Genomic DNA, 26,111 nt, shown 5'->3' with positions numbered 1-26,111 from the left:
CTCGTGGCAGGCAGCAGCCTGAACACACATTCTCGAAGCGCCGCTTTCACTCATGGTAAGAAAGAAGACGTGCACGTGTGTGTGTGGTGTGTGCGTGCGTGCCTGTGTGTGTTTCTCTCTCCCATCTGGCCTAGCTTATTTTCATCAGCACAGACAGGCCCCCTATGACGCTACACTCACCTACGCTCTCAGCTCAGCACAAGTCACCCCCATGAGGACAGGGGCTCCACGAAACTCACCTGCTGAACATCCTGCTGGAAAACGCACAGCTGCAGCCTCTGGTGGAGCCGGACCTTGCGGTGCTGCCAGATGTTCTCGAGCTGCCGCTGGTGGTGCAGCACCTCGTGGATGACGTCGAGAACGTGGTGCACGGCCTTGGAGTAGTTGGCGGAGGCCGTGAGGGAATCGGAGCTGCCGGGAGTCAGGGGCCGCTGGAGCTTGTCAAGGAGTGACTTCCCGTCCTGGCTCACCTGCCGGCAGGACAGACGAGCGATTATACACCAGCAACTATTCCAGACCCGAGGCTTTGCCCAGGCCATGCCGCAGAACCTGTCCTCAGTGCGTGTGCGCACACTTGCACAGACACATGCTCACACACACACAGACATAAACCACGGTTTCATTCAAAGGCATGTTATATAAAGAACAAAATAAAATTGAAAACAAATCTATCAGTTACTTCAGTTACATCACAAAACCAAAGATGGTAAAACACGGACTTAAAAGAAGATTCATCATCATGAAACACTGTAGTAGATGCTAGTCTTAATAAATAAACATGGTATTCTGCCTTAAATGACATATGGGCTGATATAAAATTTCATTGCTGGGATATCTGCAAATTAAAATTTAAAAGTAATACTTTTCTTGAGTTATGTTAGCGAGAATACAACAATCACAATGGAGCAAAATTTTAATCCTGAATCTGAAACCTCACTTAAAAAGAAATCAATAATCTAGCACCAGGCAAAGAATATGTACTTTCACTTTCTGACACAGTTGGATAGCAATTTTACCTCGCAAAATAAAAAAGAAAATTAAAAAGTGCCATTTTATTTGGTTCATTAACTTAAAAGAAGCAATTTTAATTAAAATGCCATCATTTCTTAAAGGATATTTCAGTGCTGTATTACAGCAGTTAACTATCAAAGTACAATGAAATGAAAGCAATCAGACTAAACCAAAAAAAGTAAGAAAAGGTGAGGGTAGAATATGGAAAGAAAAGCATTATGTATTTTTTACAGGTAAACTTGTGAATGACTACGCCCGATGTGGTAGGAACTATACGATCAGATCGGACAAAAAGAAGGATGAGATGCACGTAACGTAGCCGGGCTGTGTGTGTGATGCTGGGCGTCTCCTAAGCCAGTCCTCACCACCGTGACCCTTCTGCTCAGACCCTCCCGAACCTGAAAGCCTCCTTGGGTTTCCACGGGAAGGAGGAGCGAGACGGAGCCTTGTTTTTTTTTAAATAAATCTATTAATTTATTTATTTTTGGCTGCGTTAGGTCTTCGCTGCTGCGTGCTGGCTTTCTCTAGTTGAGGTGAGCGGGGCTACTCTTCATTGCGGTGCGCAGGCTTCTCATTGCAGTGGCTTCTACTGCCGTGGAGCACGGGCTCTAGGCGTGTGGGCTTCAGTAGTTGTGGCACGTGGCTCAGTAGTTGTGGCTTGTGGGCCCTAGAGCGCAGGCTCAGTAGTTGTGGCGCACGGGCTTAGCTGCTCCGCGGCATGTGGGATCTTCCCAGACGAGGGCTCGAACCCGTGTCCCCTGCATTGGCAGGCGGATTCTTAACCACTGTGCCACCAGGGAAGTCCCAAAAGGGAGGCTTGTTAACAGACGCAGACAGGGTTCAGGGGCAAACCCTTAGGACAGAGGAGAGGGGGGCACTGGGTGACTGGGACAGGCCAAAGGAAGCCTTTAGTAACCAAAAAGTGGTGGCAAATCAGAGGCCTGTGGAATTTTCTAATCTCTTCCTTTAATCCTCTTACAACTTTAAATCTTGCTGGAATACAACATGTTTGTTTCCTAATACCTGATTCGGAGACCTTTGCTGGAAGTGCTGACTATTCCTTATGAAGGCTGGCTACCAGCCTTTGTCGATTAAAATTGATCTAACACATCAAGTTAGAAAAACTGAAGCAGAAACAAACCAAGCTGACATAACCAAAGAGAACAGGGGAAAAAAAGGAACCAACTGAACCGCAGCAGTTGTGTCAAGCACGTGTACAAACAAGAACAGAGGAAATGCAAGCCTTCCAAAGCAGGGAGTTGCCCCCAGGAGTCACTGAAACTTGCGTGGGCACTTTTGATACAATGATTTGGGGGAGGGGAGGCACAGTGACTGACTTGGGGGAAGGGATTTATTGCGACAGATTCACAGAGGCAGGATATTACCTCAAAATCATCCTGCTTTTTGTAATAATCTGAGTTAGGCTCTATTTGACATATACACATGAAGTTTTGTTTGTTTGTTTTTTTCTTTTTTTCACCTACTCCAATATACACTGATTTTTCCAGGAATGCAGTTAACCATGTTAATCAAAGGAAGGCAGTGCTTGGTCTTCTTTGAAACTTTACAAGAGTTGCTTACTGTTTTAAAATACCAGCACAATAATACCATTCAGAGTATTTGAGTCACAAGTATTAATATAACACATGTCCAGTCTGCATTTGTAGTTGCCATATTCACAATGGTTTTATATATATGGCAAGCACCTGAATATCTAATTTTTTTCTCCTCCATTTTGCATGTACTTAGGCATTTATAGACTGAAACACATTTTATCATAAATCAACTTTCTTTTGTCTCTCATTCATATTGTAGCATATAAGTAATTTATATATACAAACATAAATTTTTTCTGAAAATAATTACCCATACATTTTATTTGAGCAGGTACCCTAAAGTTTCAGTTAAACAATGGGGGTGCAGCATTTCTTAGGACTGAGGACCAATACTCCAAGTTACACATTTCGCATTTGTACAGAGCCTAGAAAGAATTCCTTATAAATATTTCCTCTGAGTTTTACTCCTTATAATATGCGTAAGTCAGGAAACATACATCAGAGCATATGACTTGGTGAACATGTGCCAGAAGGATATAGATCAGAAGGTGTGGCAGAAACTGAGAGCTGCTTCCCCAAAGTCCACTTGCCCCACCTTGATAGCCAAACCCCACAGTCAGGAACAGCAATACTCCAGCTATAAACCTGCATTTCCTAGACTCGCTTCCAAGTAGGAGTGGCTAACGTAACAGAGGTAAAAAACGCTGAATGGGGCTTCCAGGAAAGCTGCCTAGGAGGCTGAGTATGCTCGTTCCCCCCTTGCCTCTTTCTCCTCCCTGCTGCCAATAACTTGGTGAAGATGGCTGGAGCTTCAGCAGCTACTGATGACCTTGAGGCAACCTTAAGGATGGTAGCCCACCTGCTAAAAGAGGCAAAGCAAAAAGACAAAAGGATTCAGAGATCCTCTTACTAACAGAGCTACCATACCAGCCCTGGGACGCAAGCCCTGGGACTTTCCCACTGGTAAAAAGTAAACCTCTATCTTAAGCCGTTGTTTTGGATCTTAAACCACAATACAAAATGACAAATGGGTTCCCAGCCCTCACCAAGTTTCCAAAGGCATCCATGTGACACCATTAATATTCTACTACTGAGAATAAATAAATAATCCGAGAGAGAATATTCCAACTAATCTTTCTTGGGTGTCTTTGCAACTGTCTGACAGAGCTCGAGAGCAGATATTATTACTGGGTTTAGAACAACATGCCTGCTCATGGTGGAGGGGCGGGAGGGAATGACTGAGTACGTGAACACACAATCACCTTAATATAAGGGAACACATTAAGCAAAGCTCTGCCCTCTGGGTACCCCTCAGCAGGGATTAAACTGTCTCTGTTGGTGCCCCTGCTGGTATTGTCACTTGTGGGTAGAGAGTGTGCCAGCAGAAGCAGCTAGAAAAAAATCCCAGTCAAGAGGACACCTGCTGCACCAAAACTAGACCCCATGAAACTCCAATGTGTGTTCATACGTAGCAATTCTCCAATAAAGCTTTCAGAAATAGTTCTACTCTATTTCAGTGTAGCATTCACAAATTTGTCAATTTAAAAGGTATTTTTTAAGCACATGAAGAATACCATATATAAATTTTAGTAAATTTTAGCAAAATGTCTTTGTCTTTATAAGTACAGTAGTACTATATAGGGGAAAATATGCTAGAATTTTATAAAGAGGACTGTTCTATTGTATAAAAATAAGGATTTTTACATGGTACAGAATAACCAGCAGAAAACTAATGAAATAAAAAACTGGAAATAGCAAATTATTCATATATAATTTAAGTACTAAAACAATGAATATATATAAGTTTATGGTATGTGATACAGTTCTGAATTTCTTAACTATAGAACCAGGTGAATTAATTTACTTAAGTTATATGTTTTGTCTAAAAACGTGTTTTTAGCTTTCAGGCAGTCAAATCCTGTCCCACAAAGAGACCACAGCTGTAAAAAAAGGAAATCCACCTTTACTATCAAAAAGCAGGACTTATCTGCTGTAATTTCTGAAAACATCGAATTGGGCCATTTTTTCACATTCTGCTCTTTGTTCCTCTTGGAATACAGCGCTCAGGGACTTGAAAGGCAGTGGAAGTAACATTTTACAAAGAGTAACATTTTATAAATATATGAACTAATACACTCTAATACCTAAATGAGTTAAGAAAAATGCAAAAAAGGAAAAGAAGGGGTTGAAGTTTAAAATTTTACCATATCATAGGTATGTTCGTTCCTAATATTTAAGAGGAAACTTAACTGTTTAAAATCAGGAACAATGGTCTGGTTCTTGATTATTTACTTTTAATCAAAACTTCACATAAGATCTGTAACTTGGATTCCTGTGTACCACCCTACAAAATGTTCCGCCAAACCTCACAGAGGCTCGCCCGTTCTTATTTCCGGTACTTGGGTCTCTACATCTCCCACTAGATCAGATTAGAGCTCAGAGCCTCCAGCAGGAATACTCTTCACTCACACACAGAATGTTGTTGCTCCGATCTACAGAAAGAGACCAGTACCTGGAGATTATTGCTCAAGGTGGCAAAAAACCACCACCCAAGGACCAAGTATGACCTGTGAAAGGTCAGTTAGGTCCAAATGTGGTGGTATATCAGATCTAACAGTGCCCGGACAGTATTCCCAAGATACGACCCATGTAGGCAAAATACATGCACTGCATAAAGGCACGGCTAGAAATGACCACACTCAGCATGTCGTAAAGAAACGGTGGTCCTTCTGCAAATCCTTTATGCGTTGACTCAAACCAGCATCACCCGCTCTGCTTCCTTCGCAGGGCGGGGCTCGTCACAGCCTGCAGCGCTCCGGGCTGAGCCTGAGAACGTTTCAGGGCCCCACTACCCTCTCCAACTCTCACGAAGTTACTCCCAAGCCCAGGTTCTAGGAAAGCGGGGAAGAGTGACGAATGGGAGCATGTGAGCATCCAGCTTATTCTGCAGCTTATTTTGCAGCCAAAGAGAAGAACACTCTGTCTTTGAGTCAGGAGCGCAAGCCTGTCTTAAGGTGGCTCCGCAAAGAAGCTGCTGCCGCTAACACTGGCCAGTGACCTTCTGAAGGGCTGCGTGCTGGCTTCCCACACCCCAGGGAGGCCACCCAACATCCTTGCCTTTAGAGGCTGGGACTCCCCGCTGAGATGGGTTTTCTTCAGGCAAAGCTCTTAGGATGGAGTTCTGAAAGCCTGTTTCCATTTCTTCCAGCTATTAGATTTCTTACTCAAGACCAGATCAACCTAACCATGTTTGGCTCGCTGACACCTCTACCCGGGATCTTCAGAAAGGGAAAACCAAAACAGGACCCAGACGAGGACCCGGCTGGCACAGCCCAGCCAGTTAAGTCAACTGTATGCACAGAACATGCATGTCCTGCAGATTCCACGTGGGCTTGACCTCTGTTGCTCCTGTATCTCAAGCCCTTGCAAGGCCTGAAGTTTGGGGGAGCAGAGAGAGACCCCCGGATGGTCTGTTGGCTCTGATGCTGTGTCCAACACTGACTACGGCACCTGCGCATCTACAGCGGCGCTGCAATACTTAATGAGGCTTTGAAATAACCGCTCTGTAGAAGCTGCTCTATAGCCAGGCAGGCGGGCCGTCACCCACCACAGACAGGATTTTAGGATGTTTACTATCGAGGTGACTCATTTTTCTGTTTGCTTCTCTTTTAAGCTAATAACCCTCATCGTGCCATCACCCACTTGTACAGCTCCTTGAAAAAGGAGCTCAACCAGCTCTTCAGGCGGCCTATCAGTCACTTCTACAAGGTCCTGCTGAAGTGTGCAGTAAGTTAAATTGAGAAATGTGTTAAACTGTTAAACTGACATTTTAACGTTTGTTAAATTGAGAAACTGATGCAGAAACTAAACCCTGAAGTCACACTGGATCAGGGCGGGCCACGGTGGACGTGGCATTTCACCTCCTCTGCTCCAAGGACCCCCGCCTGTGACTGCTGCGGCGAAGACCACGGGCAGGTGGCTGGACGCTCGGTACACAGGCTCACGTCACAATCCAGATGGCGGGGGTTAGGGTTACAGATGGCACGGGCATACTGTACTGAGATAAAAATCACTTCTATGAATTTAGCTTGTTGAGAAAGTAGTTGATAAGTCTGCTTAAAATAAAATGTTGAAAATGACTACTCTCTGTGCTGTTTCTACAACTACAGCTTATCCCAGATGTTTGTATTGCTTCACTCTCCTGCGATCAACTACATCAGACAGCATTAGCCCCAAACCTGGCAAGCTGAAGCAAGCACATGTTGACGAGGCACGGGCAGGCTCCTGTTGCTACAACACAAACAGGAACATGGGACAGGTCTAATTAAAGCACAGAAAAGCAGGTGTTCGTGTCTTGGGGGAAAAAAAAGTGCTGGGAAAGTTTCCACTGCAAACTTTTGTCATCGGAGACTAGAAGCTGTAGGTAACTATTTAAAGAAAAAAATTGTGGAAGGAAGGAAGGAGGAGGGAAGGAGGGAGAGAGAGAGGGAGGAGGGAAGGAAAGGAAAGGAAAAGTAGCTGAAAGAAAAAGGAAGCACAAGCCCTGCTTACCAATATCCTCCTCCTAAGTGACCTGTGCCCATGGCAGGGGCGCAATAAATTTCTGTGGGATGAGTGCCTCCTGGGCAGGCCGGCAGCTCTTGAGAGCCAGGCAGGGAATATCTCTCAGCGTGTGGGCTGTAAAGCATCTGCATCAGAGTCCCTGGATCTCTTAGGAAACCCACTGAAGATGGAGATTCACTATCTCTGGGGATGGAGTACGAGAAGCCGCACTTATAACCAGCAGGCTCAGGTTAGAAAACCACTGATTTAGGAAAAGAAAAAATCACTGAAAAGACAAGAGTGATCCTTGCTTTCCCATCCCCCTTCCCCCTCCCCTCCTAGCATGGAGGAACCAGTGCCCAGGGTCTGCAGCAGTGAGGGGTGGAGGTGCCACGGCGACCCCGTGCTGGGCTTCCTAAGGCAGTGGGCACTGGGGGTGATCAGAGGCCGGGGGAACGGGGGAGACTGGGAAGACGGAGCAAATGCACTTACCGAACAAATAAGTTAATATACCGAGGATAAAGGGAGTCAGGTTTCTCGCCATCTGAAAGGGGATTTATAAACAGAAAGGGAAAGGCTGGTACTGGATTAGAGACGGAAGTGTCAGTAGGAACATGTGCGGTTTTAAAACAGAGACAGACACAGCCACAGCAATAGCTGTAGATGTGCATGGATAGATGGATGGATGGATGGGTGGGTGGTGGGTATCTACATTCACATGCTTCCCGACTCTGCTCAGACGGCCTAGAGGCACTGACACCCCGCAAGCAAGTGAGCACTCTTGAGCAGCCAGGTCTTTGTTTCTCAATACCATGCAACACTACAAGGAACCAGAAGCTCTTGGTGAGATGCCTGATCTCAGGGATGAGGCAGGAAAAGAACAAGATGAGCCTGGGAACATCCTGTTATGCTAGATAGTAATGCTCAAATAACGATAAGGACAGATCAGAAAAACACAGAAACATGAGGCCTAGATAGTCCCACTGTCCGAACATGGACGATTTAGGCGTCAAAACAGAGTACTGGATTTTAACCCATGGAATATAATAGGATTTCATAGATCCATACTGAAATAATAAATAAATTAAAAAATGGGGAAGACAGGAAATAAAGTCCTTCCTCCAGCAGAAGGTCACCTAATGAATATAGAAGGAATGACGGAAATAGGTCCCCACCGCCCGATGGCATCACAGCGGCGCTGTCGTGGGCGGGAGGCACCAGGGACGCTGAGGCCGTGAGGAGGCACAGACATCGTGTTACGTCACTACCTCTCTCCACAACATGCTCAACCGAGACGAATTTTTAAAGGGTGATTTTACGCTGGAGAAACCTTACAGATGCCGCCCACCTCACCAGGTGGTCAAGGTTAACACCGTCAGTCGTGGGAGGGGTCAGCATCCTGTGCCCCTGCTCTGACACTCGGCCCAGTCAGCTCCCCAAGAAAACTGCATGGGTGGGAGGTTGAGGGTCATCCTACAGAAGGAAAGGCCTGAACCCTAAGACTGTCAAAGACACAGGCAGAGAAAGACTAAAGAATGTTCCAGCGTGAAGGAGGCCGGTGAGACGCGTCCACTAACGTACCGCGTGTTGCCGGGCCGGAAAAGAAAAAGAGACGTAGCCGGGACTGGGGGAAATACGGATGGCCCGTGGGCAGGATGGTCGCGTTGCGTCAGTGCCGATGTGAGGGCTGGAGAGAGGCGGGTGGAGAGGGCAGCGCAAACCACCGGGCAATCCGGTCAAGGCAATGCGGGAGCTCCTTGTTCTAACACTTTTCTGCAGCCTGAAACTACCTCCAAATTTAAATTATTTACAAGGAAAAAAAATTTCTCTTCTACTGAGTTTCTCTTCAATTAATTCTCTTCTGCTGAAAGTCTTTTCTGTTCATCTAGTTCCAACCACTGTCTCCTTGAGTTTACAGCTCAGTTGCAAACATGTTCTTAGGCTAAAAATTGTGGTTTAAGCCTGGGAAGCTGTCTGCTTGCCATCAAATCATTTTAAATTATTAGTACCATTTAAAATCTAATGAAACCACACCACAGGTAAACCTAAGTTCCCACGTTAAGATGCCCCATTTTTATAGAAGGCAGTGGAAACGGTGAGAGAATTCTGTTCTTTGCTAGAAGTGCCAAGGGGCAGCGGGCAGGCTGACTGGCCGCCAGGCCAGGGGATGACACCGGTCAGGTCAGGCTGAGTCGAGGTAAGTCCTGTAGGTGAAGACTGTAGCCCAGTCCTGCCAACCACCTTGTGTGTGACGTGTTCAATCCCACAGCGATCTGGAACCCACCAATGCAACTGAGAAGCTGCTCCCAAGAAAATCGTTAATAAGAAGATGGGTGAAGGCCTACTTATACCAGGGGTAACAGGGTCATTCACCCACTTTCTATATTACAGGTCAAAATCAGACGATGCATGGAGATGGTACACCAGGGGGAAGAACTTAATGCTCTTTGGAACTCACACATTCCTCATGAATCAGTGTGATTAAAAAACTACAGATCTGTTCAACTTTCACTTTTACTATTAAAAAAGCTATCACTTATTTATACAGTTTCTAATAAACTAGATAACCAAATTAGCTTATAAACACCTGATGCAAAATTAAGAAACATAATACAGAGTTGACTATTTTTTAATTGCATGACAACATAAAAGAGTGTTAAAGAGGGATCATGTTAAGTAAAGAGGTGTCCAGAGAAACAAACACGTAGATATCAACTTTCACGGGCAGGAGACTGGACCACACTGTGAAGCAGATATTGTAGCGCATCACACGTTCATTTAATTCACCCGCGGACATGGTGGGGTCAGGAGACCTGGGCCCAAGGGCACGAGAATGACAGCTGTTTGGCGAAACAGGACGTGTCAGACTGAAAATCAAATGGCCGAACAACTTTGACAGATGTGGATGCGGCTCAAATCAAGGAAGATCTGGATTTAAATATAGTCATCCCTTGGTAACAAGGGGGAATGGTTCTAGGACCCCCCATGGATACCAAAATCAGTGGATGCTGAAGTCTCTTTTATACAACAGCGTAGAACAGGTGGCCCCGCACATCCAGAACGCAGACCTGCGGCTACAGAGGGCTGACTGTACTTCCTAGACATCTACTCCATCCTCAGCCCTCTGCCAGGTGGTTTGAAACATTTTCTTACTGGAGTCTCACGGTAATCTTTCCTATGAGCATACAGTATTACAGATGCTCACCACAGACGCTGAAGGCAAGCACACACAGAACTCCTACCCACTCCCCACTCACCTCCAGGAACTTAACCAGTATCATAAAGGCAGACTGGTCAGAAGGGCCAGATGACCACGACGTGGACAAGAGTGACCTGCCCGGACCTATGTGTATTTGTCACCGTCACCGCATCTAGCACAGTAGTGGCTGAGAACACACAGCCTGCCTGCCTGGGTTCGGGCCCCGCTCCACCTCCTACAAGCTGTTAACCAGGCACAAGTCACCTGACCTCCGTACCGCGCTTTCCTCACTCGTAACAGCGGGTTAGTATGAGTCCCTGCCCCAGAGCTGCAGGCATGAAACAAGTGATTACACAACGTCTTTACAACAAAGCCTGGCGCAGAAGGTGGCGGAAAATAAAGCAGGGATATGTTAAATAATTAATTTAAACTAATAGAGAAAACACTCCACTTAGATTCCTAGAACAGCAAGTGGCTTTACACACTTGAAAAAACGGTGTATGCTTTGAAATCCAGAACATGAGGTACATCAGGTTTCCCTCTTTTCTAGAAAGTTTCATTCAGGAATAGTAGATTGAGTTTGCCTAGACTGAACAGCACACAAAATACCATTTCCTAAATACATGTAGTCAAGCAGATTACAGTTTCATTTATTTTAGCAGCTGACAACCTAAGCACCCTAAAGAAAATCCACAAATGTCACAGGGCCATGAAGAGTCTGCTCTCTGCTCGTCCTGCTTTACTCACTAGCCCTCACCCCCAACTCCAGTTCAAAAGTTACAATGAAACTGCAGTTCAACTCGAAACTTGTAACTTTCTTCTAGACTAGCCAAAATTTTGATATTTTTCAACTTTCAATGCTATGACACAAAAATAGTGTTGCTTTACAGCTGAAGTAGATCTGACCACTCACCTCAGAGTAAGCAAGGGTGATGTGCTCGTATATTCCCTGGTGATGATGAATGGCATCCTCCAGGTCCTGCAGCTCGGAGGGAAGGTCCACCTCCCCACAGGCTTTGCACCACGAGTCCACGTTGCTCATATACTGGGATGGGATTTAAAAAAAAAAAAAAAAACGGATTATGTCTACCAATAGCAAATGATATTGAGAAGTAGCTATTTTTTCACGTGGTTTTGAAATAAGCGTGGTTGAGAGACTGTCTAAGAACAGAGCACGGTTGAGCCTCCATCTCACATGGCATTGACATGAGTTCTCAAACCAGATTCCTGGACTCTGCGCCCCCCCCTCCCCCTCCCCCAGCTTAGGTTCTGGCAGAACTGGGGCTGGGCCCAGGAAGCTGCATTTGAAATGACAGCCTCGGGTGGCTCTGCGGTCACCCCTGGGAGCACCTCTGCCCTGCATTAGCTGTCTGGGGCATCCTGGTTCACTCTCCCGTTGCGCGTTTGAATCCGTGTTTCCAACTGCTCCGCGCTGCTAGCCATGGGAAGCACAGGTGCCTCGTCCACCTGCCCCCCTCAGCCTCCTGCTACGCCTGGAGCCGTAGCCCAGCCCTCCTGCTTTCCTCTTACATTAAAACGGCAACGGAAGATTCCTGAAATCATCTACCTATCATTAGGAAGAGCAGGGGGTCCATTTGTCTACCTTTCCAAAAGCAAATACACACAGGAATCAAAGGAGACCAAGCGAACGGGGCCGAAACGCCTCAGCTGTGCCCACTGAATGGAAGGGAGGCTGCGGAATCACTGGGCTCTTCCCACTTGGCACGTAAACGAGGAGAGTCTGGGCTGCAGGCTGCCGTCCTGGGTCGCTGCTGCTACCCACCCTGTCTTCTCCACTGCCACCACCACATCCCAGGACTCATCAATAGCTGAGAAATCACTGCCAAATTTCCTAGGGAGATCCTATCGGCATCCGTCGTGGTTAAGCATCACAGGCAAGCAGCAGAAGGCCCAAGTAAAGACGCTACTTCAATTAAGCCAAAGAGACATCGACATATTTCCCTGGGTTTCACCTCTTTTACTCTCGTTCCTCGCCGTCTTTCTACTTTCAAGGAACGCAGAGGGTGACTATTTAAAACAGGGTAACTGACCTGCCAGATAAGAAACGTGCTATAATTCTCTTAAAATATATATGAGAATAACCTCCCAGGTACTTATGACATTGTTAGGAACTTAGACAAGTCATCTGAATAATAACTGTTTATAAAAATCCCTTTATTATTAATGTATTGGCTCAAAAAAACACCTGTATGCAAATCCTAGGGCTCGAAACTAATTCCCTGGGCATTAAGTGTCATCTGATAGCACGTGGTTTCTGATGGCTTCAAACATGACTAAACTGATGCAGGCCCAGGGGAAGGTCCTCAGTGCCCTCCTCTACAGTCCCTCCTAACATCACCATGGCAATGGAAGTAGTAATAAAATTCTTTATATCTCTCCCCCTCTGCATGAATACACTTATGACTACTTAGGCGTATTTCCTGGATGGAGTATTCTACAAGTGCCAATTAGGTCAAGTTGATGATTATAAAGCATTCTTGATCTCTATTTCACTCCATCTTCTTCCATTACTGCATTTAACGCCGACTCTTAAATTACTGTAAACCTTTTTCAAATACGAAATTGACTGAGGTTAACCATCAACATTAATAAATCACCAGGTCAAGTCAGCAATCAATTGCTCCTGCACAATGGCCACTACAAAACACCCAAAACAAAGCAGAGGTGAACATATTCTTAAGGAGAGGATAAAATGCTTCTGATGTAACAAGGTGAAAACAAGTTTTGGTTACACAACACTTCACAATAAGCAGAAGTGTCAGACTAATATATTACTGTACCAAAAAGACCACTAAAGTATATTCAGCCCCAGTTTTTGAAGCTATCGGTAAAGAGAAACATTCAAGCAGTTTTATGTATGCCTGTAGTTACTTAACTTCCTTATAATTTCTTAAAGTATCCGGAGAAGTATTGATTATATTTACCTGCAGAAACATAGCCCAGTTCTAAAACCATAGGGCAGAATAGCTTGTAACACAGGAATCTTGTGGAACAAGGACTCTGCACATCTAAATTCACTTGATTAAAATACCCCAATGACAGAAATAAACCTGGCCATGGTTTTACAGGGACTTTTGCACAAGCACAACTTTTGTCTTTTATTTATGAGATGGCAACCTTAGACTCTAAAGGGCAAGCTCCAGTCCCTGAATGCTTTCTGAAAGGCTCAACACCCGAAAGAGATCGGAGCCAGAGCAGCAATCCCTATCTGGAGAGCCAAGGAAGAGGATGTTAACAGGCATTCCACAAAGAAAAAGCATCCCAGAATCAAGTTTGCTGTCAAAGTTCAACAGGTACCTACAGAATAGAACCTCCTAGAGCCTATTAATATAATGTGCCCTGTGAATATGGGAGGGGGAGGGACGCTGGTGTGTTTGCTTAGAAACCTCTCTGACCACTTTACTACACACCCCCTACACACACACGCACGCACGCACACACACACACACGCACACACCTCTCTTACCATCCTGACAAATATGTTTTGGGCTTGGAACACCAAGGGAATGTCCAGCACAGAGCCTGACACTTCCTGAAGGACAACAGAAAGTGGCCGCTGTACTCTAGCGAGATCAGAGCACCAGTTGAGTCTCTGATGCTTTAAATGCTCAAATGTGGACCAAAATGTGTCTGGCCAGCCTGGGGGTAGAGGCAGGAGAGTGCAAGGGAATTCAGTGCTTCTCTGGATTCAAACGAGGAACCGGCTTCAGAGCTGGGGATTGTGACGCTCAGCAGAATGGTCACTTCAGGGCTGCCGAGTAGAAGGTGACCGGTTTGCAAAAGTGAGGCAGGCAGACAAGGGAAGAGGGATTAATACGAAAGCTTTAAAAGGAGAGCCAGAATAATTAATTAGCAAACTTATTTTCAGAAGCATTTATTCCACCACTGCTGTCCATCTGCTGAGAGCAGGGGCTTCCAATTTGCTGGGATCACCCAACCTAGTGAACTTCACGCCCACGAGGAGCATCAGCTGAGCGCAGGTGGTTACACCGATTCAGAAGACAAAGGGACAGAAAATTCCTAGAAGGTAAATGTTTAAAATACTTATTTAGGGGGATTTTCTCCTCTTTGGAAAAATTAAGACTGGTTGAATTTTATACATATAATACATGTATGAATTCAAACTTCAGAGTTTCCTTTCTTATTTCTAATTTCCTCATTTTCTGCTTTCATTTCAAGGAGATATTACCCTATTTTTTCTTTTTCTTTCATCATTTCTACTCCCTGAGTATTAATAAACACACTCACTCTCCTGGTTCCTTTAAGGGAAATGGGCTCCCTTCTCGGCCCAGCGAAGTCACAGGAGGGATCACGCATTTTCTACTTGTGAAACCAGGTCTGATGGCTCCAACAGAGTAACTTGGAGAAGACAGGTTCAATCTGAACCAAAATATGCCGATGATCACTCTAAGTACCTTCCACCTGTTTTCATTAGTATCTTTTTCTTTCATATATACAGATATATATTCTAATCCGTTTCTACTACATTGAGAATCTTGTTTTTGTTTTACTACAAGCCAAGAATTAGACCTATGCTTTTAATAAAGTGAAATGACATTAAAATGGGAAAAATTACATGTGTATTACTTGCCTTAAAAACTCAAAAGGGAATACTGACTCAGTATTTGTAATATTTTCCTCTAAATTTCAACCCAGACATATGATAAAATTATCCAGATGATAACTATGATACATTCAAAGTAAATGTTACTTCTAAAATTTTTTATGGAACGTGAAATTCTATAAGAAAATAAATCTAAGCACTTTGTGAGACAGTGTGCTGTCATGTCAGGAGCAAAAGACTCTCCTAGACCTTGAAGAAAGTCCCAGCTTGGGCAAATCACTCCCCAAACGGAATATAAGGACATTAACACCATCAGTCCCATGTCCTTCACTGGGCTGATTTAAGGATGAAATGGGATTTTGTATTAAAGGGCTTTGTAAATTTCAAAGAGCTATACAAGTCCTGGTTACTTTGTTTTTGGCTATTATCTGGTTATAGAGGCCCTTACAGTCATGGATAAAACGAGGTGATCAGATTTATGGCTCACTCTGAAGGTAAACCATTACCAGCACTGACAGAACTTCTGCAGTGATGGAAACGCCCATCTGTGCTGCTGAGGCCACCAGCCACCAGCCACACGCTGCTACTGAGCATCTGAAATGTGGATACTGTGACTAAGGAGGTGAAGTGTAATTCTTTTTTTTTATAAATTTATTTATGTATTTATTTTTGGCTCTCTTGGGTCTTCGTTGCAGTGTGTGGGCTTCTCATTGCGGTGGCTTCTCTTTGTTGCGGAGCACGGGCTCTAGGTGTGTGGGCTTCAGTAGTTGTGGCTCGCAGGCTCAGTAGTTGTGGCGCACGGGCTTAGTTGCTCCGCAGCATGTGGGATCTTCCTGGACCAGGGCTCGAACCCGAGTCCCCTGCATTGGCAGGTGGATTCTTAACCACTGCACCACCAGGGAGGTCCCTAATTCTATTTTTAAATTATTTTATTAATAAATTTTATTTAACTTTAAGTAATTTCAATAGCCACATGTGGTGACTGGCTAACATACTGGACAGTGCAGCTCTAATAATTTTTTTAAATAGTGAAAATTGGAGATTTTAAGGCGTAGTAAAATCAAGTCACTTTAATTCTTTGATTTATAAAAAGGTAATTCTAACAAGTTTGCTATGAAGCTTCTTAATATAAAGGGATATAACACATGACCAAACAAAGTGGAGGCTGGAGCCGAAGACACTGTCTACTGGTGAAATCAGTAACCTTGTGGTCGTGTCTCCATTTCTGCAAACTGACATTCTGATCCTGTGCACACCCTCACTGGGGACAAGGCTGGGAGAGAATGAATGGCTGAGACATCTCTGGAAGCATAGTCTATGAAACATCATTCTCATCTAGTTTTAACCCCAAGATTTGTGTTTATAAAACCACAAACAAACATGAGTAAGATGTGAAGAGATTATAACTGCTGAAATTGTTGGCCTCTCACTCAAAGCAAATACCTGGAAAGGAAGAAAAAGGAGAAAACACCTCCAAAGGATGAAGAAATTGTAAGGGAATGACTGGATTCTAAAAGGACTGAGCTAATACAAGACTGGGTTTCAGTCTTTGTAAGGGCCCTGAACCAAGATGGCGGAGTAGAAGGACATGCTCTCACTCCCTCTTGTGAGAGCACCAGAATCACAACCGGCAGCTGGACAATCATCGACAGGAAGACACTGGACTTCACCAAGGAGGATACCCCACATCCAAAGACAAAGGAGAAGCCACCATGAGACGGTAGGAGGGACACAATCACAGTAAAATCAAATCCCATAAACGCTGGGTGGGTGACTCACAGACTGGAGAACGCTTATACCACAGAAGTCCACCCACTGGAGTGAAGGTTCTGAGCCCCACATCTGGCTTCCCAACCTGGGGGTCTGGCAACAGGAGGAGGAATTCCTACAGAATCAGACTTTGAAGGCTACTGGGATTTGATTGCAGGACTTCGACAGCACTGGGGTAAACAGAGACTCCACTCCTGGAGGGCACAAACAAAGTAGTGTGTGCATCGGGACCCAAGGGAAGGAGCAGTGACCCCAGGGGACACTGAACCAGACCTACCTGCTAGTGTTGGGGGGTCTCCTGCAGAGGCGGGGTGTGGCTGTGGCTCACCGTGGGGACAAGGACACTTGCAGCGGAAGTTCTGGGAAGTACTCCTTGGCGTGAGCCCTCCCAGAGTCTACCATTAGCCCCACCAAAGAGCCCAGGTAATCTCCAGTGTTGGGTTGCCTCAGGCCAAACAACCAACAGGGAGGGAACCCAGCCCCACCCATCAGCAGTCAAGCAGATTAAAGTTTTACTGAGCTCTGCCACACCAGAGCAAGTCAGCTCTACCCACCACCAGTCCCTCCCATCAGGAAACTTGCACACGCCTCTTAGATAGCCTCATCCACCAGAAGGTAGACAGCAGAAGTAAGAAGAACTACAATCCTGCAGCCTGTGGAACAAAAACCACATTAACAGAAAGATAGACAAGATGAAAAGGCAGAGGGCTATGTACCAGATGAAGGAACAAGATAAAGTCCCAGAAAAACAACTAAATGAAGTGGAGATAGGCAATCTTCCAGAAAAAGAATTCAGAATAATGATAGTGAAGATGATCCAGGACCTCGGAAAAAGAATGGAGGCAAAGATCAAAAAGATGAAAGAAATGTTTAACAAAGACCTAGAAGAATTAAAGAACACACAAACAGAGATGAACAATACAATAACTGAAATGAAAACTACACTAGAAGGAATCAACAGCAGAATAACTGAGGCAGAAGAACGGATAAGTGACCTGGAAGATAGAATGGTGGAATTCACTGCTGCAGAACAGAATAAACAATGAAAAGAAATGAAGACAGCCTAAGAGACCTCTGGGACAACATTAAATGCAACAACATTCGCATTATAGGGGTCCCAGAAGGAGAAGAGAGAGAGAAAGGACCCGAGAAAATATTTGAAGAGATTATAGTCGAAAACTTCCTTAACATGGGAAAGGAAATAGCCACCCAAGTCCAGGAAGCGCAGAGAGTCGCATACAGGATAAACCCAAGGAGAAACATGCCAAGACACATAGTAGTCAAATTGGCAAAAATAAAAGACAAAGAAAAATTATTGAAAGCAGCAAGGGAAAAACAACAAATAACATAGAAGGGAACTCACATACAGTTAACAGCTTATTTCTCAGCAGAAACCCTACAAGCCAGAAGGGAGTGGCATGATATACTTAAAGTGATGAAAGGGAGGAACCCACAACCAAGATTACGCTAACCGGCAAGGATCTCATTCATTCGATGGAGAAATCAAAAGCTTTACAGACAAGCAAAAGCTAAGAGAATTCAGCACCACCAAACCAGCTCTACAATAAATGCTAAAGGAACTTCTCTAAGCGGGAAACACAAGAGAAGAAAAGGACCTACAAAAAGAAACCCAAAACGATTAAGAAAATGGTGACAGGAACATACATATCGATAATTACCTTAAACGTGAATGAATTAAATGCTCCAACCAAAAGACACAGGCTTTCTGAATGGATACAAAAACAAGACCCATATATATGCTGTCTACAAGAGACCCACTTTAGACCTAGGGACACATACACACCGAAAGTGAGGGGATGGAAAAAGATATTCCATGCAAATGGAAATCAAAAGAAAGCTGGAGTAGCAATACTCATATCAGATAAAATAGACTTGAAAATAAAGAATGTTACAAGAGACAAGGAAGGACACTACATAATGATTAAGGGATCAATCCAAGAAGAAGATATAACAATTATAAATATATATGCACCCAACATAGGAGCACCTCAATACATAAGGCAACTGCTAACAGCTATAAAAGAGGAAACTGACAGTAACACAATAATAGTGGGGGACTTTAACACCTCACTTACACCAATGGACAGATCATCCAAAATGAAAATAAATAAGGAAACACAAGCTGTAAATGATACATTAAACATGATGGACTTAATTGATATTTAGAACATTCCATCCAAAAACAGCAGGTTACACTTTCTTCTCAAGTGCACATGGAACATTCTCCAGGATAGATCACATGTTGGGTCACAAATCAAGCCTCAGTAAATTTAAGAAAATTGAAATCATATCAAGCATCTTTTCCGACCACAACGCTATGAGATTAGAAATGAACTACAGGGAAAGAAACGTAAAAAACACAAACACATGGAGGCTAAACAATATGTTACTAAATAGCCAAGAGATCAGTGAAGAAATCAAAGAAGAAATAAAAAATTACCTAGACACAAATGACAATCAAAACACGATGATCAAAAACCTGTGGGAGGCAATGAATTCCATTTCCAATGGAAGAAAAGAATCATATGGTCCTGGACAAACAACTCTGATGGTTTACTTAACAGTCACTTAGTAGTTCTTCCTTGCTCATAGAACTTTATGATTTTTTTGAGGAGTGAAGCATTCAGCTTTAGTGGATAAATCCTTCTTAGGCTAAGACAATCATTATCATATCCCTCTTTGCCATGAATTGTCTTATGAATGGTCATATCAATCTGTTTTGGCAAATGAGTAATTAGGGGAAGGCTGTTATTGTGCTTATGAGAATGATATTTTTCTCTGAAAAAAGATAAATATGCATTAGGAAAATGACCATTTGGACTCTTTTTCTGCTTCCTCCTTCTTTTGTGAGAATATGATACTTGGTTTTACAGCAGCCATCTTGTGACCATGAGATCATCATATGCCAATAATGACAAATGGTAGATTAGAAAGAACCAGCAAAGACAGAAAACAGCAACATCAATAGTAACAACAATCACAGCAAAAGAACAATGGGACCTTAACTTGTGGAGTTCCTATAAAGTAAAAAATAAATGCTTTATGTTTATTCTAAAAAACAGAACTATGCAAACAAGCTTAAAACTACTTTTTTTGTGCCAGTGCTATATCTGTTTGCAGTTAAGAAATGCAGAATTCAAAGTGATCTCCTAGCTTGTAAGCCAACTGAGATTCATTGTCCCTCTTCTATAATAAAAATGAGTTAATGTGTCAAGAAACTAACTCTAGTAAAGTGGGGTTTAACATTAAAAAAAAAACAAAAAAACCTATGGGAGGCAGCAAAAGCAGTTCTAAGAGGGAAGTTTATAGCAATACAAGCATACCTCAAGAAACAAGAAACATCTCAAATAAACAATCTAACCTTACACCTAAAGGAACTAGAGAAAGAAGAACAAACAAAACCCAAAGTTAGCAGGAGGAAAGAAATCATAAAGATCAGAGCAGAAATAATTGAAATCAAAACAAAGAAAACAATAGCAAAGATCAATAAAAGTTAAAGCTGGTTCTTTGAGAAGATAAACAAACTTGATAAACCATTATTCACACTCATCAAGAAAAAGAGAGAGAGGACTCAAATCGATAAAATTAGAAATGAAAAAGGAGAAGGTACAACAGACACCACAGAAATACAACTCATTCTAAGAGACTACTACAAGCAACTCTACGCCAATAAAATGGACAACCTGGAAGAAATGGACAAATTCTTAGAAAGGTATAACCTTCCAAGACTGAACCAGGAAGAAATAGAAAATACGAACAGACCAATCACAAGTAATGAAATTCAAACTGTGATTAAAAATCTTCCAACAAACAAAAGTCCAGGACCAGATAGCTTCACAGGTGAATTCTATCAAACATTTAGAGAAGAGCTAACACCCATCCTTCTCAAACTCTTCCAAAAAACTGAGGAGGAAGGAACACTCGCAAACTCATTCTATGAGGCCACCATCACCCTGATACCAAAACCAGACAAAGATAGTACAAAAAAAGAAAATTACAGACCATTATCACTGATGAATATAGATGCAAAAATCCTCAACAAAATACTAGCAAACAAAATCCAACAACACATTAAAAGGATCATACACCAGGGCTTCCCTGGTGGCGCAGCGGTTGAGAGTCGGCCTGCCAATTCAGGGGACAGGGGTTCGAGCCCTGGTCTGGGAGGATCCCACATGCCACGGAGCAACTAGGCCCGTGTGCCACAACTACTGAGCCTGCGTGTCTGGAGCCTGTGCTCCGCAACAAGAGAGGCCGCGACAGTGAGAGGCCCGCGCACCGCGATGAAGAGTGGCCCCCACTTGCTGCAACTAGAGAAAACCCTCGCACAGAAACGAAGACCCAACACAGCCGAAAATAAAAATAAATTAAAAAAATAAAATAAAATAAAATAATTAAAAAAAAAAAAAGGATCATACACCATGATCAAGTGGGATTCATCCCAGGAATGCGAGGATTCTTCAATATATGCAAATCAATCAATGTGATACACCATATTAACAAACTGAAGAATAAAAACCATATGATCATCTCAATAGATGCAGAAAAAGCTTTTGACAAGATTCAACACCCATTTAGGATAAAAACTCTCCAGAAAGTGGGCACAGAGGGAACCTACCTCAACATAATAAAGGCTATATACGACAAACCCACAGCAAACATCATTCTCAATGGTGAAAAACTGAAAGCATTTCCTCTAAGATCAGGAACAAGACAAGGATGTCCACTCTCACCACTATTATTCAACATAGTTTTGGAAGTCCTAGCCACGGCAATCAGAGAAGAAAAAGAAATAAAAGGAATACAAACTGGAAAAGAAAAAGTAAAACTGTCACTGTTTGCAGATGACATGATACTATACACAGAGAATCCTAAAGATGCCACCAGAAAACTACTAGAGCTAATCAATGAATTTGGTAAAGTTGCAGGATACAAAATTAATGCACAGAAATCTCTTGCATTCCTATACACTAATGATGAAAAATCTGAAAGAGAAATTAAGGAAACACTCCCATTTACCACTGCAACAAAAAGAATAAAATACCTAGGAATAAACCTACCTAGGGAGACAAAAGACCTGTATGCAGAAAAGTGTAAGACACTGATAAAAGAAATTAAAGATGATACCAACAGATGGAGAGATATACCATGTTCTTGGATTAGAAGAATCAATATTGTGAAAATGACTATACTACCCAAAGCAATCTACAGATTCAATGCACTCCCTATCAAATTAACAATGGCATTTTTTACGGAACTAGAACAAAAAATCATATAATTTGTATGCAGACAGAAAAGACCCTGAATAGCCAAAGCAGTCTTGAGGGAAAAAAACGGAGCTGACTACAAAGCTACAGTAATCAAGACAATATGGTACTGGCACAAAAACAGAAACATAGATCACAGATCAATGGAACAAGATAGAAAGCCCAGAGATAAACTCACGCACCATGGTCAACTAATCTATGACAAAGGAGGCAAGGATATACAATGGAGGAAAGACAGTCTCTTTAATAAGTGGTGCTGGGAAAACTGGACAGCTGGACAGCTACATGTAAAAGAATGAAATTAGAACACTCCCTAACACCATACACAAAAATAAACTCAAAATGGATTTGAGACCTAAATGTAAGACTGGACACTATAAAACCCTTAGAGGAAAACATAGGAAGAACACTCTTTGACATAAATCACAGCAAGATCTTTTTTGATCCACCTTCTAGAGTAATGGAAATAAAAACAAAAATAAACAAATGGGACCTAATGAAACTTAAAAGCTTTCGCACAGCAAAGGAAACCATAAACAAGACGAAAAGACAACCCTCAGAATGGGAGAAGATATTTGCAAACGAATCAAGGGACAAAGGATTAATCTCCAAAATATATAAACAGCTCATGCAGCTCAATATTAAAGAAATAAACAACTCAATCCAAAAATGGGCAGAAGACCTAAATAGACATTTCTCCAAAGAAGACATACAGATGGCCAAGAAGCACATGAAAAGCTGCTCAACATCACTAATTATTAGAGAAATGCAAATCAAAAGTACAATGAGAGAGATTAACCAAGATGGCGGAGTAGAAGGACGTGCTCTCACTCCCTCTTGCGAGAGCACCAGAATCACAACTGGCTGCTGGACAATCATTGACAGGAAGCCCCTGGACTTCACCAAGGAGGATACCCCACGTCCAAGGACAGAGGAGAAGCCACAGTGAGACGGTAGGAGGGGCGCAATCAGAGTAAAATCAAATCCCATAACTGCTGGGTGGGTGGCTCACAGACTGGCGAACACTTATACCACAGAAGTCCACCCACTGGAGTGAAGGTTCTGAGCCCCACGTCAGGCTTCCCAACCTGGGGGTCCGGCTACGGGAGGAGGAATTCCTAGAGAATCAGACTTTGAAGCCTAGTGGGAATTGATTGCAGGACTTTGACAGGACTGGGGGAAACAGAGACCCCACTCTTGGAGGGCACACACAAAGTAATGTGTGCATCGGGACCCAGGGGAAGGAGCAGTGACCCTGGGGGAGACTGAACCAGACCTACCTGCTGGTGTTGGGGGGTCTCCTGCAGAAGCGAGTGGTGGCTCTGTTTCACTGTGGGGATAAGGACACTGGCAGCAGAGGTTCTGGGAAGTTCTCCTTGGCGTGAGCCCTCCCAGAGACTGCCATTAACCCCACCAAAGAGCGCGGGTAGGCTCCAGTGTTGGATTGCCTCAGGCAAAACAACCAACAGGGAGGGAACCCAGCCCCACCCATCAACAGTCAAGTGGATTAAGGTTTTACTGAGCTCTGACCGCCACAGCAACAGTCAGCTCTACCCACCACCAGAACCTCCCATCAAGCCTCTTAGATAGCCTCAACCACCAGAGGGCAGACAACAGAAGCAAGAAAAACTACAATCCTGCAGCCTGTGGACCAAAAACCACAGTTACAGAAAGATAGAGAAGATGAAAAGGCAGAGGGCTATGTACCAGATGAAGGAACAAGATAAAACCCCAGAAAAACAACTAAATGAAGTGGAGATAGGTAACCTTCCAGAAAAAGAATTCAGAATAATGATAGTGAAGATGATCCAGGACCTCGGAATAAGAATGGAGGCAAAGATTGAGAAGATGCAAGAAACGATTAACAAAGACCTAGAAGAATTAAAGAACAAACAAACAGAGATGACCAATACAATAACTGAAATGAAAACTACACTAGAAGGAATCAATAGCAGAATAACTGAGGCAGAAAAACGGATAAGTGACCTGGAAGACAGAATGGTGGAATTCACTGCTGCGGAACAGACTAAAGAAAAAAGAATGAAAAGAAATGAAGACAGCCTAAGAGACCTCTGGGACAACATTAAACGCAACAACATTCGCATTATAGGGGTCCCAGAAGGAGAAGAGAGAGAGAAAGGACCAGAGAAAATATTTGAAGAGATTATAGTTGAAAACTTCCCTAACATGGGAAAGGAAATAGCCACCCAAGTCCAGGAAGCGCAGAGAGTCCCATACAGAATAAACCCAAGGAGAAACACGCCGAGACACATAGTAATCAAAGTGGCAAAAATTAAAGACAAAGAAAAATTATTGAAAGAAGCAAGGGAAAAACGACAAATAACATACAAGGGAACTCCCATAAGGTTAACAGCTGATTTCTCAGCAGAAACTCTGCAAGCCAGAAGGGAGTGGCATGATATACTTAAAGTGATGAAAGGGAAGAACCTACAACCAAGATTACTCTACCCGGCAAGGATCTCATTTAGATTTGATGGAGAAACCAAAAGCTTTACAGACAAGCAAAAACTAAGAGAATTCAGCACCACCAAACCAGCTCTACAACAAATGCTAAAGGAACTTCTCTAAGTGGGAAACACAAGAGAAGAAAAGGACCTACAAAAACAAACCGAAAACAATTAAGAAAACGGTCATAGGAACATACATATCGATAATTACCTTAAACGTGAATGGATTAAATGCCCCAACCAAAAGACATAGACTGGCTGAATGGATACAAAAACAAGACCCATATATATGCTGTCTACAAGAGACCCACTTTAGACCTAGGGACACATACAGACTGAAAGTGAGGGGATGGAAAAAGATATTCCATGCAAATGGAAATCAAAAGAAAGCTGGAGTAGCTATACTCATATCAGATAAAATAGACTTTAAAATAAAGAATGTTAAAAGAGACAAGGAAGGACACTACATAATGATCCAGGGATCAATCCATGAAGAAGATATAACAATTATAAATATATATGCACCCAACATAGGAGCACCTCAATACATAAGGCAACTGCTAACAGCTCTAAAAGAGGAAATCGACAGTAACACAATAATAGTGGGGGACTTTAACACTCCACTTACACCAATGGACAGATCATCCAAAATGAAAATAAATAAGGAAACAGAAGCTTTAAATGACACAATAGACCAGATAGATTTAATTGATATATATAGGACATTCCATCCAAAAACAGCAGATTACACGTTCTTCTCAAGTGCACACGGAACATTCTCCAGGATAGATCACATCTTGGGTCACAAATCAAGCCTCAGTAAATTTAAGAAAATTGAAATCATATCAAGCATCTTTTCCGACCACAACGCTATGAGATTAGAAATCAATTACAGGGAAAAAAACGTAAAAAAGACAAACACATGGAGGCTAAACAATACGTTACTAAATAACCAAGAGATCACTGAAGAAATCAAAGAGGAAATAAAAAAATACCTAGAGACAAATGACAATGAAAACACAACGACCCAAAACCTATGGGATGCAGCAAAAGCGGTGCTAAGAGGGAAGTTTATAGCTATACAAGCCTACCTAAAGAAACAAGAAAAATCTCAAGTAAACAATCTAACCCTACACCTAAAGAAACTAGAGAAAGAAGAACAAACAAAACTCAAATTTAGCAGAAGGAAAGAAATCATAAAGATCAGAGCAGAAATAAATGAAATAGAAACAAAGAAAACAATAGCAAAGATCAATAAAACTAAAAGTTGGTTCTTTGAGAAGACAAACAAAATTGATAAGCCATTAGCCAGACTCATCAAGAAAAAGAGGGAGAGGACTCAAATCAATAAAATTAGAAATGAAAAAGGAGAAGTTACAACAGACACCGCAGAAATACAAAGCATCCTAAGAGACTACTACAAGCAACTTTATGCCAATAAAATGGACAACCTGGAAGAAATGGACAAATTCTTAGAAAGGTATAACCTTCCAAGACTGAACCAGGAAGAAACAGAAAATATGAACAGACCAATCACAAGTAATGAAATTGAAACTGTGATTAAAAATCTTCCAACAAACAAAAGTCCAGGACCAGATGGCTTCACAGGTGAATTCTATCAAACATTTAGAGAAGAGCTAACACCCATCCTTCTCAAACTCTTCCAAAAAATTGCAGAGGAAGGAACACTCC

At 42.9% G+C, this 26,111-nt stretch overlaps 1 protein-coding gene across 4 annotated transcripts in view; it reads right to left on the bottom strand.

The window, feature by feature from the left end:
* TRIO (trio Rho guanine nucleotide exchange factor) overlaps positions 1 to 26,111 on the bottom strand; it is a 383,177-nt gene that overhangs the window by 181,671 nt on the left and 175,395 nt on the right. For all 4 annotated transcript variants that reach the window (XM_059916123.1, XM_059916125.1, XM_059916124.1 and 1 more), the window contains exons 8-9: positions 11,222 to 11,353; positions 240 to 470 (exon numbers count right to left, since the gene is read on the bottom strand). In XM_059916123.1, the coding sequence (XP_059772106.1) occupies positions 240 to 470; positions 11,222 to 11,353 (363 nt within the window). The remainder of the gene's footprint in view (positions 1 to 239; positions 471 to 11,221; positions 11,354 to 26,111) is intronic.

The sequence above is a fragment of the Balaenoptera ricei genome, chromosome 3 (assembly GCF_028023285.1).
Source record: "Balaenoptera ricei isolate mBalRic1 chromosome 3, mBalRic1.hap2, whole genome shotgun sequence".
NCBI classification, from domain to species: Eukaryota; Metazoa; Chordata; class Mammalia; order Artiodactyla; family Balaenopteridae; genus Balaenoptera; species Balaenoptera ricei.
The sequence above is the reverse complement of the archived record's forward strand: the minus strand, read 5'-3'. Positions and strand labels throughout refer to the sequence as shown.